Genomic DNA, 13,858 nt, shown 5'->3' with positions numbered 1-13,858 from the left:
GTTGGACTCGATGGCCCTTGTGGTCTATTCCAACTCTATGATTCTATGATTCTTTAAACACAACATCCATGCAACATCGGGAAATTGCCCATCCCATCTTCTACCTTCACAAAGATTTGAGTGTGCTAGTTTTTCCTGGTCCTACCTGGTGTCAATATCAGCAGCTTGGATGGTATTGAACAGCAGTTCAGCGACACCAACGCCCTCCACATTGATCAAGTGAGGCTGGAACAGAGCTTCTGGCGCCTCAAACCGTTCGCCACCAACCTTAATAATTCTGCCGTCTGGAAGCTATGGAACAGAACGTCTGATGTTACTGATAAAATTACTGTTAAATTACAACTAATACAAGTTTTCTTTAAAAAAAAAATACTGACAGTGTTCAGATAAATCACTGGAATCCCCTCTAGTGTGATGGGAGGAAAGTTACCAAATCTCATTTTGATGCACTTGTAGTTTGGGCTCTCTCTCCACTTGAATTCTAATTCTAATTCTTATTATTAAATGTATACACCACCCTTCTCTGAAGCTCTCAGGCAGGTTTACAAGAGAAAAAGACAATATAAAAGCACAATATGAAAGCACTAATAAATAGGGACACGGGTGGCGCTGTGGGTAAAACCTCAGCACCTAGGGCTTGCCGATCGTATGGTCGGCGGTTCGAATCCCCGCGGCGGGGTGAGCTCCCGTCTTTCGGTCCCAGCTCCTGCCCACCTAGCAGTTCGAAAGCACCCCTAAGTGCAAGTAGATAAATAGGTACCGCTTTATAGCGGGAAGGTAAACGGTGTTTCCGTGTGCTGCGCTGGTGCTGGCTCGCCAGAGCAGCTTCGTCACGCTGGCCATGTGACCCGGAAGTGTCTCCGGACAGTGCTGGCCCCCGGCCTCTTAAGTGAGATGGGCGCACAACCCTAGAGTCGGACACGACTGGCCCGTATGGGTAGGGGTACCTTTACCTTTTAATAAATAGTTAGAACAAAAACAAAACAATTAGTCCCCCTCCCACAAACACATGTAAAAGGTGGTTTTATTCCAGGAGTCTGACTGCTCTTTAAAGCCTCGCTTACAGCCACCATAGTGGTTGTTGTGTGGCTTTTTCTCTGACTTCTGACCAGAAAGCACAGCTGATGCAAAACAGGCTGTTATCATGACCCAATATTGCGTCTCCTGGCAAAATAACACTCCAATCTTCTCTTTCTTCCAGCTCTTAATTTTAAATGATATCATTTTAAAATTACATCATGCCTGTCGACAAAGCCTCCAAGGTGTCTGACAACAGTTTAAAAAACAACAAAATACAACCCCAATAAGGTAGCTGCGACAAACCGAGGAAAAAGCAGAGGCAGATGACCATTAACTGGAAGCATTTGCTTCCTGCTCTTTCCAAGAAAGTGGTTAAATTGTAAGTCTAAGGTAGTTAGGAGCATAAAAGACATGAGTTAGACAGTGATAGGCAAATGACACACCAAGTGGTAATGTCTTCAGATGACTCATCAGCTTTTATTAAGCCTTAAGGAACATGTTTTCAATAGAATTTGGAACAAGGCAGCCCATTTGAACAATGAACACTTTAGAACAGGGATGTCCAACAGGTCAATCGTGATCTACTGGAAGATCCCCAGGAGGTTTTGGTAGATCACGGTTGATCTCTGGCTTCCTTTCCTTAGAGTCACTAAAACTGACTCCTGCCCTGCCCCCTTGCCCCACCCTCCATCGTTGTACGATCTCTGGAAGGGAAGACGGAGCTTTCTCTGTGCTGCTGTTTTCATCCATAGAGATCTTTTTGTGAGTGACTTCACCCCTTTGTCCCTTGCCTTTAACCCCCCCCCCAAACAGAAGTTCCCCCTCAAAAAGCCTTTTTTTAAAACTCCTATAAAAACAGGGCGTTTCTATTCCCCCAAAAAGCTCAACAACTTTGCGCTGAACCCCTCAAAAACGGGGATAGATCACTGCCAGTTTTTAATTCTGAAAGCATATCACAGTCACTTGAGAGTTGGCTACCCCGGCTTTAGAAGAAGAGGCTTCACTCAAATCAGCAATTGAAGTAGTGCCCAAGTGTGGTAGCTTAAGTCTGTGACATACCGTGTAGGACTCAACTAGCACAGTAGTTTCCAAGGCCAGTTTCTGCTCCTGTTCAATGTTGTAGCCCACATAGCACAGCTTTTCTTTAATCATACGAACAGTCTCAAAATCAGCGGAATGGTTGAAGGCATATCCTCGTAGTAAAAGCAGCTGGCATGAAAGTAAGTTAATTAGTGGCAAATCTGAAAACTGCTCTCCCTTCTACATAGTGTAAGCCCACAACTTGCATGGGGGTTATGTTCCAAGAATTGTGCCTAAAGCCAAAATTGCATCTAATCAAAACCCATTGGGTTCAATGATGGTTGGGACTGCCAAAGTCATTTTCCCTGGAACCCCGCCCCATCCCTAAAAAAAAAAGCCACACATGTAAAGCTGAATGCACACAAGTTAAATGCGTGTAAGTTGCAGGCTTACTGTATAGCTTTTTAAAATAAGCAGGCTTCTGAAAGACAAGCTGATAAAAGCATGACTTTTAAGAAAATAATCAAATTACATAGGTTAAGGGAACTGAGTTTTCAAGTCCAGCAATTTAGCCTGCTATGGAAATGTAAAAAGGTAAAAGGGTACTGGGAAATGATTTATAATGAATTGAAAAACATGTTTAAGTATAACTTTCCCAAAAACAACAGTCCTTTTTGTTGGGGAAAACCCAGACTAAAATTTCCGGGTGTCAAAAATGTATGATCTATTATTGAAATGGGAGATGAAGAATGAAATAGTTAAATCAGTAATGTTCCAAGGATCTAGGACGTAATATAGAAATAAATGTATGGGGAAAGTTATGGAAAACAAATTTGAAATTTACTGCTTGTTATAAAAGAAAATGATATGAAAATGATGTGTAGATGGTATAGAACACCTAGTAAATTGGCTAAAATGTATAAGAGGGTTCCTAAGAACTGTTGGAAATGTAAACAGGCAAGAGGATCCTTTTTCCCATATGGTGGAATTGTAGGAAAATAAGGACGTTTGAGCGCCGCAACCCCAGAGTCGGCCACGACTGGACCTAATGGTCAGGGGTCCCTTTACCTTTAAGGACTTTTTAGTGGATGATATATGATGAGATAAAAAATATGTTTAAAGTGATTATACAATAAAAAACACCCTAAAGCTTTCCTTTTAGGGATTATAGGGACAGAAGTTCCAAAAAAATATGATTAAAATGTACGTTATAACAGAAGCAGGGATTTTATATGCTCAAAAATGGAAGGAAGAATAAATTCCCACAAAAGAAATATGGGTGGGTAAGGTGATGGACTATGCAGCAGAAATGGCAAAATTAACAGCTAAAAATAATTGATAACCGTTTTGTGGAATAATGGAAGCCTTTTTGGGACTATTTAAATAAATATTATAGTTTAATGAATTCACAAGTAGGATTTTAAGTACAGTGGTGCCTCGCAAGACGAAAATAATCCGTTCCGCGAGTCTCTTCGTCTAGCGGTTTTTTCATCTAGCGAAGCAACCCTATTAGCGGATTAGCGCTATTAACGGTTTAGCGGCTTAGCGGCTATTAAAGGCTTAGCGGCTTAGCAGCTAAAAGGCTATTAGCGGCTTAGAAAAAGGGGGGGGGAGCGAAAAAAATCGAAAGACTCGCAAGACGTTTTCGTCTTGCGAAGCAAGCCCATAGGGAAATTCGTCTTGCGAAGCGCATCGAAAAACGGAAAACCCTTTCGTCTAGCGGGTTTTTCGTCTTGTGGGGCACCACTGTATGAGCAACAAAGAATTAGGACTTACGGTAATACATAAGAGATAGACAGGGTGCAACAAAGGGCAGAAAACAAAATCACCATGGAAAATGGGATGGGAAGTTGACAAACGAAAAAGAAAATTGTGTATTGGAGTGTATATGTGGAAAGTTTTCTTTTTTCTTGAAAATAATAATAATAATAATAATAATAATAATAGCAGCATGCATTCTGCTCAGATTCAACACCGCTAGCTTACCTTGATGAGGTATCTGGTAATATCTCTACCAGCAATATCTAGTCTTCTGGTGAGATGAGGAAGAGAGAAACCTTCATAGACTGGACAAATATGAGTAACACCATCTCCAGAATCCACAACAACACCAGTCAGTAAACCTGAACAAGAATAATGGCAAAAGCACATGAGAACATGTCAATATGGATCCTGGTTTTAAGTCTAGGAAACAAAACTAGCCTTGGTCTGTATGCTGGGAGAAGGTCAGAAGAAAACATGAGCCTACAGATTCTCCTAAATCTCTCTGTGGCGTGTGACACAGACAATGAAAGTATAATCCTGGAAGAGTTATCTAGATTGGGGACTGGGACTGCCACTTCTTGAATGGCTTATTCCAGAAGCCTGTGAAACTGACATCATGGTACAGTGTCCACATTGAGCAAAAAAGTAAGCTAAATTCACCATATGAAGATATCAAGAATGGCTAGTGTCATTCTGCCTCAAGATGGAAAGCATGCTACTATAACATCTTAGGGCTTTCACACTACAGCGTAGAAATAATTATTATTCAAACTATTAATGAAGACATTTGGGCACATTCCTAGTGTCGTTTTTTACACAGTCTTCCTTTCTTTTATAGGCCTGATGCAGATTGCTTTTGCTTATTTCCTTCAAGGAAACAAAGGCATCATAGTGGAAAATACCAGCCAGCATTTCAAATGTGTAACCTAACATACTGAGCCACGAAAAATATATACTGCCATTCTCCATGTATGAAGGATGGTCCTGCATACGTGGAGAATGGCAATATATATTTTAGTAGCTGAGCATGTTGCTGATAATAGTCATTTTTTCATATTCTTTACAATGCAAGCTCATTATAATAATAATCTGGTTTGAACAACTTTCATCAAGCATGCATCATGGTTCCATTTGTATTTGGATACAAGTTTTATTCTCTTCAGGCTCCAAAAGTCAAGCTGTCTTCCTCTAATCTCAGTAAATGAAGCGGCCAGTTGAATAGGCTTTCGAGCCTTTTCAATCAATACATGAAGTAGCTTGCTTCCATAAAAAAATATTAGTTTGACCCAAGAGTAAAGCAACATGCAGTTCAGACTAATACATGTCATAGTGTTCTCTCTGCCCTAATTATGAGCTAGCAGTAGTCTCTCAATTAGCAATAGAAAAGAGTGCACTTTAGAGAACAGAAGTACTACTAGCTATGCTTTTTAGCTACTCATTAAAGTAGGGGTGGGTGGCCCAAGCCACAGTGGGCAGAGCTGCCTCATAGTCACTCGTCAACAAACAATACAGTGGTACCTCGGGTTAAGTACTTAATTCGTCCCGGAGGGCCGTACTTAGCCTGAAACTGTTCTTAACCTGAGGCACCACTTTAGCTAATGGGGCCTCCTGCTGCCGCCGCGTCACCGCCAAGCGATTTCTGTTCTCATCCTGAAGCAAAGTTCTTAACCTGAAGCACTATTTCTGGGTTAGCGGAGTCTGTAACCTGAAGCGTATGTAACCTGAAGCATATGTAACCCGAGGTACCACTGTACAAGCAAGACGAAGACCAGTATATTAGATAGCACTGCAATTCCTATTCCAAGATATACAGTGGTGCCCCGCAGGACGAATGCCTCGCAAGACGGAAAACCCGCTAGACGAAAGGGTTTTCCGTTTTTGAGTTGCTTCACAAGACGATTTTCCCTATGGGCTTGCTTCGCAAGACGAAAACGTCTTGCAAGTCTTGCGTTTTTTTTCCGCTCCCCCCCCTTTTTCTAAGCCGCTAAGCCGCTAATAGCCTTTTAGCAGCTAAGCCGCTAAGCCTTTAATAGCCGCTAAGCCGCTAATAGCGCTAATCCGCTTAGCCGCTAATAGGGTTGCTTCGCAAGACGAAAAAACCGCTAGACGAAGAGAATCGCGGAACGGATTCTTTTCGTCTTGCGAGGCACCACTGTACATGATTTAGTACAACAAAAACAAAATGTGTACACTTGTAAATTCTCTAATATGTTTGAAATCAAATGAACACACGCCTGTCAATCTTTGAAAGTCCTTGGAAGTATAAGAAGTCTATAGTTGAAACAAAGTAATAGATGCTATCCTGTGAGCTGTGCCGAAGTAGTAAGTGAATAACAACGTAGGACAGTGATCCCAGTTAATCTGACTGTTTCGTTGGAATCTTCTTCAGCACAACCCATAGATTAGAAAAATGCACATGGAGCAGTGGTCATGAGGATATGTAACATAGTCACTCGTGGCACACCATGAAGATCTCCTTGCACAGCAATGAAGCTTGAACAAGGCCTCCAAACAACATTGTTTGAGAAAGATACCATTAGCTAGGGCTGGGATGGCTAATTTTGCTAACACATAAATAAATCTTAAGTACAAAGTAGCATTTACAGTAGCAGTCGGCCAAGGTGGGGGGGGCAGTTCTCACCCAACCTGTCACCTGTATCTTTGTTGCTTTCTAGTAGGTAGAGAGAGGGGGGAGAAGCAGCAGTTAGGTTCAAATGCACCAGAGGAGACAATCCAGTACTCCCAATTATGCATTTGTACCAATGTCTTGCCCCTCCTTCCAGTAAACACCAAAAAGAAAATGACTGGAGTTTGAGTGGTGCAGCCTCACCCAACTGACTGCTATTGAGTATTTACACTTACCTTGTGCATACAGAGTGAGAACAGCTTGAATGGCTACGTAGACACCAGAAAATTGGTAGGTTTCAAACATTACCTGAAAAATGAAAGTTATCTCTTATTTGAAGAAAGTACAGTAAATGTCATAGGTTAAGTCAGTGTTTGACAAAGCACTATTTGGCAACTTCATTATCTGTATTTGCAAAAAAAGTGTGGTTTACAGGTCATAAAAAGATCACTGCAAGTCTCTCCACCCCTCAAACATAGAAGCAGTCCATACTTTTAAAAATTCAACGTAGAAAAAAATTGATTTTATCTTCTGAACATTTAGAGCAGGGGTCAGCAACCCTTTTCAGCCGTGGGCCAGTCCACCGTCCCTCAGACCATGTGGTGGGCTAGACTGTATTTGGGGGGGAGGGGGGAAAGAACGAATTCCCATGCCCCACAAAATAACCCAGAGATGCATTTTAAATAAAAGCACACATTCTACTCATGTAAAAACACCAGGCAGGCCTCACAAATAACCCAGAAATGCATTTGAAATAAAAGGACACATTCTACTCATGTAAAAACACGCTGATTCCTGGACCATCATAGCTCATAGTTTGGAAGTTCAAAAAGAAGTTGTCATAAACTTAACATATCTCAATTCAGTTAATATGCAGCACAGAACAAATGAATTGCTTTTTGATGTTGAAAAATTGTCAATATTTAACAGACGGCTAAAACTATTTTTACAGACTACTAAATTTCTAATAGTTAAATTAGAAGTGTTTTCAGAACACAAGAAATGAAAGGCCTTCCATCTAACACTATTAAACACTTTATATCTATGCCTACTGGTGCATTATATGCTGTTCCTATCTTTAATTTTTTTAGTTTTTTAAAGTGCATTTCCTTCCTGTTTTCTCATGGTTACTGAATTAGCTTGAAATGCAAACTTTATTGATATTCCAAGCCAGGATTTGCTCTAGGAAAGTGGCATACAAATAAACTGATGTTCAAGAATCTCCTTCTAGGGCATGGGTAGGCAAACTAAGGCCCGGGGCTCAATCGCCTACTAAATCCAGCCCGCGGACGGTCCGGGAATCAGCATGTTTTTACATGAGTAGAATGTGTCCCTTTATTTAAAATGCATTTCTGGGTGATTTGTGGGGCCTGCCTGGTGTTTTTACATGAATAGAAGGTGGGCTTTTATTTGAAATGCATCTCCGCTTGTTTTAACAAGGCCTAAAATGCTCTTTAGGATGTGAGTGGTGCTGTGGGTTAAACCAGAGCCTAGGACTTGCCGATCAGAAGGTCGGCGGTTCGAATCCCAGCAACGGGGTGAGCTCCCGTTGCTCGGTCCCTGCTTCTGCCAACCTAGGCTTGATTTATTGAAACGTCTGGGGAAACTTAGTTTACGAAGGGAACAATAATTCAGGTCATACAACTACTACTAAACAGCCCTAGTTTAAGAAAACCCCAACAAACAAAGCACAACTAGGAAAAGCACCACTAGTGTTTCTGAGTCGACGGGGGTGGGGTGGGGGGCTCTCTGGTAAAATATGATGTGGTCCTGTGTAATTTAAACTGGCTACATGGCTTCTGAGATTTAGCTGGCTATGAATGGCCTTGTCCTGATTTGATTTGAGTTTCCTATTCTCACGGCTGGTTTTATGGGGTGACATCCAACAGTGGCTGCTCTTCAGAAGAACAGATCTGCTAGGGCAACAGCATGTCTTCTGCAGCTCCCCACGTATCCTCCAGATCAACTGTAGACAATCAAGGGATCCTGCCCCAAGCAGATTTGGAGTGGGTGTCCCTTGCAAGATGTTGGATGTCGACAGTGCATTTCTCATGTTTGCTGTTTCTTTTGGGGAGGGGTTGCATTACTGTATGGGAGTTGTGTTAATGAATCTTTTACTGACTACTAGACGCGGGTGGCGCTGTGGGTTAAACCACAGAGCCTAGGACTTGCTGATCAGAAGGTCAGCAGTTCGAATCCCCGCAACGGAGTGAGCTCCCGTTGCTCGGTCCCTGCTCCTGCCAACCTAGCAGTTCGAAAGCACATCAAAGTGCAAGTAGATAAATAGGTACTGCTCCGGTGGGAAGGTAAACGGCGTTTCTGTGCGCTGCTCTGGTTTGCCAGAAGTGGCTTAGTCATGCCGGCCACATGACCCGGAAGCTGTACCCCGGGCTCCCTCGGCCAATAAAGCGAGATGAGTGCCACAACCCCAGAATCGGTCACGACTGGACCTAATGGTCAGGGGTCCCTTTACCTAAAATGCTCTTTAGCATGCAAGAAATGAAGGACATATTACTTCACTGAAAAACATCCTAAGCATCGAAGGATATCTAACTGCCATTTCAGAAGGTTCTGAACACAGGTAACTGCATGCTCCTGGATAAAATCTGTTTTCCCTGCCCCCAGACAGAATAGAACTCCTCCTGAAGAATACTGCCACCTGGGCTTTCTCAGACAGAAAGTAGGGTTTGCTTCAAGGTACCCACCTCCACAATCTTCTCCCTGTTCTTTGTTGGATTCATAGGAGGCTCTGTTAGAAGTATTTTACAGTTCTTTGTGTCAATGTTAAGTTTTTCTGGTCCAAAGGTGTAGTCCCAAAGGTGTTTCATATCATCCCAGTTCCGGACAATGCCATTCTCCATGGGGTAGTTAACTTCTAACATGGACCTCAGCTCACTTGCCTCATCACCAACCATAAGATCCTACAAGTTACAAATGAAAACTGGAAAATTAACATTTTCCAAAACCATTTTTTGAATTCAACTCTTCAAAAAAACTATAAAAAGAAGCTGCTTTTATTATTCAGTCTTACAATGCAATGGAGAGGGATAATACTTACATGTTCAAATGAAAAATATAGCAAGGTATTTAAAATGAAAGAAAGACAGAAGGCACAATTCTACAAACAGCTATGTATATAAAAATCAAATGGAATTTGGGACAAAGGGCCTAGTTTACATGTAGATTTCTAGACCAATACATTCAACTTTTTATTACACATTTATATATGAACAAGTCACGTGATGTGGAATTGCACATAATAATAGGTGGGCTTAGCAGAATAAAATTTCCATGCATGTTTCATGTTTTTGTGCACATTACTAAATGGGAATAACGAGTGCTGCACAAGCATAGAGAACAAGTAGCAAAAGCAAATAAGGGACTGCAAATTCCACACTGATTGAGGAGAAAAAAATAGAAGTTTTATATTAGTCAGAAGATTTCTGCAATGTGCACCACTTATTCAAAGTCTGTAAACTATCCTCCACAAACATATGAACTTCATTCCTAACTTAATTTTGATTTATAAAGAAAATTTTTGAAAAGATTAAGCAACTCTGATCTATTTTGAAGTTACCAAAAATATTTTGCACTGTAAGCCAGTGATGACAAGTCAGTGATATGGCATCATTCTTGCAATGAACACAGGCATAGAAAAAGTTTAATCTAGTTTGTGTCCTATCCCATCAATATCCTAACTAACACGATATTAAAAAGGAACAAAATTAAATTTGTTCTCATGCTTCAAAACAGGGGGAAATTTAAACAGTAAAGTCCCTTATTTTTCAAATAAAGTAACAGATCACCAGCAACTATGGAATATTTGAGCCTAAATATATCTGTCATATGGGGAACTTACATGCAAGTCGAAGAAGCATCTTTAAAGCCAAACTGAAATCCTCCTCTAGCCAGGATTTTAATATTGTGCTTTTTAGGATTTTTTTTTATTGTAATTCTGCAGCTCTACTATAGCTCTTAACTTCATACTAGTTGTGATTAAAATAGTCTGCTGAAGATAATTCATTTAACAAATTTAGAAGCAAAACTGCCTGATAGGTAAAGAGAGTATATTCAATGTATCATTTTACCCCACTTCTGCCTTGGTCCTATTAACGTTACTTTTAAAATACTATTTTTTCAATCTACATCAGGGGTAGTCAACCATTTTATACCTACCACCCACTAATGCATCTTTCTTGATGGTAATTTCCTTACCGCCCCCCAGTGCTCAATGGAAGGAGGATTCAGCTTGTGCCGTAGAACTCCCTACCGCCCACCTAGAATCCTGAAGCGCCCACTAGTGGGCGGTAGGGACCAGGTTGACAACCCTTGATCTACATCAAACAAGAGGAGCAACTAATCACACAGCTTTTAGCACATGCTTCAGACATGATCTTGAAGAATCATGTTGAGAATCCTGTATTCAATTTAGAAGAACAAATATTAAATATATGGCAACACGATGACACAGAACATATTAAGGGTAGATTCACACATACAAGCCAGTTAATTTTTCCCTCAAGTATCCCTAGAATGCAGGACTGCATGGGGAATCGCAGGAAGGTTCGCTTCATAGACATGATTTCTGCATCTGCACTTTTGGGAACCGCTGTATTAATGAGATTGTAGAAATAGCTCTATGTGCGAACAGTTCACCACCATTTCACACACTGCATTTCCCCTTGGGGATTGCAAGAGGAATCATCAGGAAAAAAGAAATGGCAAGTTTGCATGTGTGAACGGACATTATTGGTTTTAATACTCTCCATATAATGTGTCTTGCCTACATAGCAGACAAGATGCAAGTAGTTTTCGATGACTCATTTTTGTTATGTCTCAGCAAGTGGTTTCTAGCACTGATACTGACCTTCAGATTCCTTGCCTCTACAGGCAGCTGCAATTATTGGGGCATGTCACATCTGCAAGATGTGTACAATAGCTTTAAGGAAGTACTAGCTACTGAATGAAAGCAATGAAGAAAGATTAAAATGGTTATGTATTCAGAACATAAGTGGACAGGACATGAAAATTATAAAGCACCCCCAAAAAAGAGGCTACAAGGTCCCACCAAGCAAAAGAGTGGATGATAGCACAGGGACGCCTCACTTACCATCTTTTTGTTATTCTACTTCAACAGGTCAAGAAAGATGAAGAAAAGGCAGAAGCAAAAGAATCAGAAGAGGCCTAAGTGAAATCTTTTTTTTTTCAAATTATTTCAAGTATAAACAACAGAACTAAAGCAGAAAAAACAGATGCACGGACAGGTGGAAATGCTCCAAATTCTGCATACCTCAGGGCAAGTGAGAATAAGTCTACTAAGTTTAAAAAACAGAACAAAAAACCCAAGAACCGAAACAGAAATAGAAACAAGAAGAGCTTATTTCCATGCATGCAATGCCTGATGTTCTGATTTTCATCATTGATGCACTACAGGTATCCTGGTGTGCCTGCAATTTTGCTACGCAGGACGGCATTTGTCATCCCCCAAGAAATGACTATTATCCTTTCACCACTAAAAATATATTGAATAATTAAGGTGTTATTCATTTTGACTCAAAATGTGAAGAAATAGGATGAAATATATACATACAACCAGATAAATGTTAAACACTGCATGCTTTAATTCTCTAAGCACATTGCTAATTTGAAAGCAAAGAATAGAACTTTTCACTGTTCTATAGTGCAGTAATCTGCATTTCTGTAGACAAGCAAAATTTAAGTACTAGTATAATATCTATGCAATGGCTATTTGTCACTAATCTAAGACAAGGAGCCCACAATATCTCATGTCACTAAGGAAAGCCATTAGCTTCAAGTATACTAGATTACTTACTATATTTCAATGTAGAGCCAAGGAGAGCAGATACACCTCAATCTCTGCCAGAAAAAAATCCAGACTGTACCATGCAGCCTACTTTCACCCCCTTAGAGCCAATGTCCTGCTGTCAGTGTTTCAGAAGCTTGTTTCTTGGTTGGGAGTTTGGGTTAGGGAAGAAAAGGAGGAACTGCAACTATAGTTTATTACAGTGCAGTTACACAAATCTTTAAACCAGTAGGATTCAAAGAGACTTTCAAAGGTGTTTGAAACGTAAGAACACTAAGCATTGTGAGAATTTCATCAATAATAGCGGGGGTCAAATTTGGGGTGTTTTTTAAAGTGTTTTATCATGTTTTGGAAAATCAAATCTTTGGCAAAGTTAAGTCCACTAAGCTGCCCAAAACACTACAATTATTCATAGTTTTTTATTTTTTTTAAGGGCTACCCCAATGTGCACATATAGTCCAGGCAGCCCTCAGTATGCTCTAAAGAGGCTAATAGTTTAGTTGATGGTTTTGCATGCATTAATGCTGCTTCTGCAAAATTTTGGCTTTTGTAGCCACTTCACAATAACCCCTCTTTCAGTGCCCTACTTTGCCCATAAAGGTAACTCCAGGTCAGAAATAAAACCATAGCTTAGCATGAATGGGCAGTGTGCTGGTATGCACTGTTCAACTGTGCCTTGCGTGCCTGTGGCAAAAACAAACTATGAAGTTTGGCTAAACCAAGAACAAACCTTGGCTTCAATTCATGGTTTTTCTGGAAAAAAACAACCACAAGTGCTGGTTTCCCTTTAATACTGAGCCCAAAACTCATGGCTTGTTTCTCTCTGAGGTACACAAGCTGAAACAGGTATGATTGATTGTTCATGACAAGCCATAGTTCATTTCTGATTGTGGATTACCATTATGTGTGAAGTGGGCCATTTTCTGAATATCACTTAAATGAAAATTATGTATTTTGCATATAAAACAGATATCAAATTATGCAGCCCCCAATTTCTTCTTTGCTATGTTGTTGCAATTAGCATCTAGGTTCCAATAAGTATATTCTGGAAACGTCTGTACCATTTTGTATGTTGAAAAGACAGTTTAGAAATCTGATCATGCTCCTTACTGTTTTGCCTATTTACATGCCAGGAAAAACTGAAACGGTGTGGAATGTTTCTATGTGACACCCCACTTTTGCTTTTAAATGAAGAAAATGAGTGCTGCATGACTCAGGAGCCCTCATTCTTAGAACCTGCTTAAGCACAATTTGCTAAGGATGAAGATCTCACAAGGATCCAAATAACCAAAGCTTCCTTTAGATGGGGAAAGTTTCAGCCCCAAGCCCACATTCTGTTCAGGTCAATCTTTCAGGGGCAACATGCCACAGGTGGGCAGGGGCCAGAGCAGAGCAATGAATATAAATGTTGCCTTCATACAGAACTCTAGTTTCTACACACTCGCACACATCTGTATTCTCCATCCAAACAAGCAAGAACCATTATTAGAGTTCACAGACTCATTCCCATCAGGCAAAATACACCTGAGGAGGATGCAAAGTACGGCTAGGAAGGGGTATTGCCAAGGGAGATGGGATGTAGGTGGAGAAGAGTAGGATCTTGG

At 40.6% G+C, this 13,858-nt stretch overlaps 1 protein-coding gene across 3 annotated transcripts in view; it reads right to left on the bottom strand.

Annotated features, from left to right (window-relative positions):
- ACTR2 (actin related protein 2) overlaps positions 1 to 13,858 on the bottom strand; it is a 28,629-nt gene that overhangs the window by 4,792 nt on the left and 9,979 nt on the right. Inside the window, exons 3-8 of one of the 3 annotated variants that reach the window (XM_053380435.1) lie at positions 11,541 to 11,555; positions 9,136 to 9,351; positions 6,667 to 6,739; positions 4,027 to 4,163; positions 2,080 to 2,229; positions 146 to 291 (exon numbers count right to left, since the gene is read on the bottom strand). In XM_053380435.1, the coding sequence (XP_053236410.1) occupies positions 146 to 291; positions 2,080 to 2,229; positions 4,027 to 4,163; positions 6,667 to 6,739; positions 9,136 to 9,351; positions 11,541 to 11,555 (737 nt within the window). Of the gene's footprint in view, positions 1 to 145; positions 292 to 2,079; positions 2,230 to 4,026; positions 4,164 to 6,666; positions 6,740 to 9,135; positions 9,352 to 11,540; positions 11,559 to 13,858 lie in introns of all 3 variants that reach the window. The other 2 variants (XM_053380437.1, XM_053380436.1) reach the window with 2 other exon arrangements.

This window comes from Podarcis raffonei, chromosome 3 (assembly GCF_027172205.1).
Source record: "Podarcis raffonei isolate rPodRaf1 chromosome 3, rPodRaf1.pri, whole genome shotgun sequence".
NCBI classification, from domain to species: Eukaryota; Metazoa; Chordata; class Lepidosauria; order Squamata; family Lacertidae; genus Podarcis; species Podarcis raffonei.
This window is presented reverse-complemented; position numbering and strand designations above follow the sequence as displayed.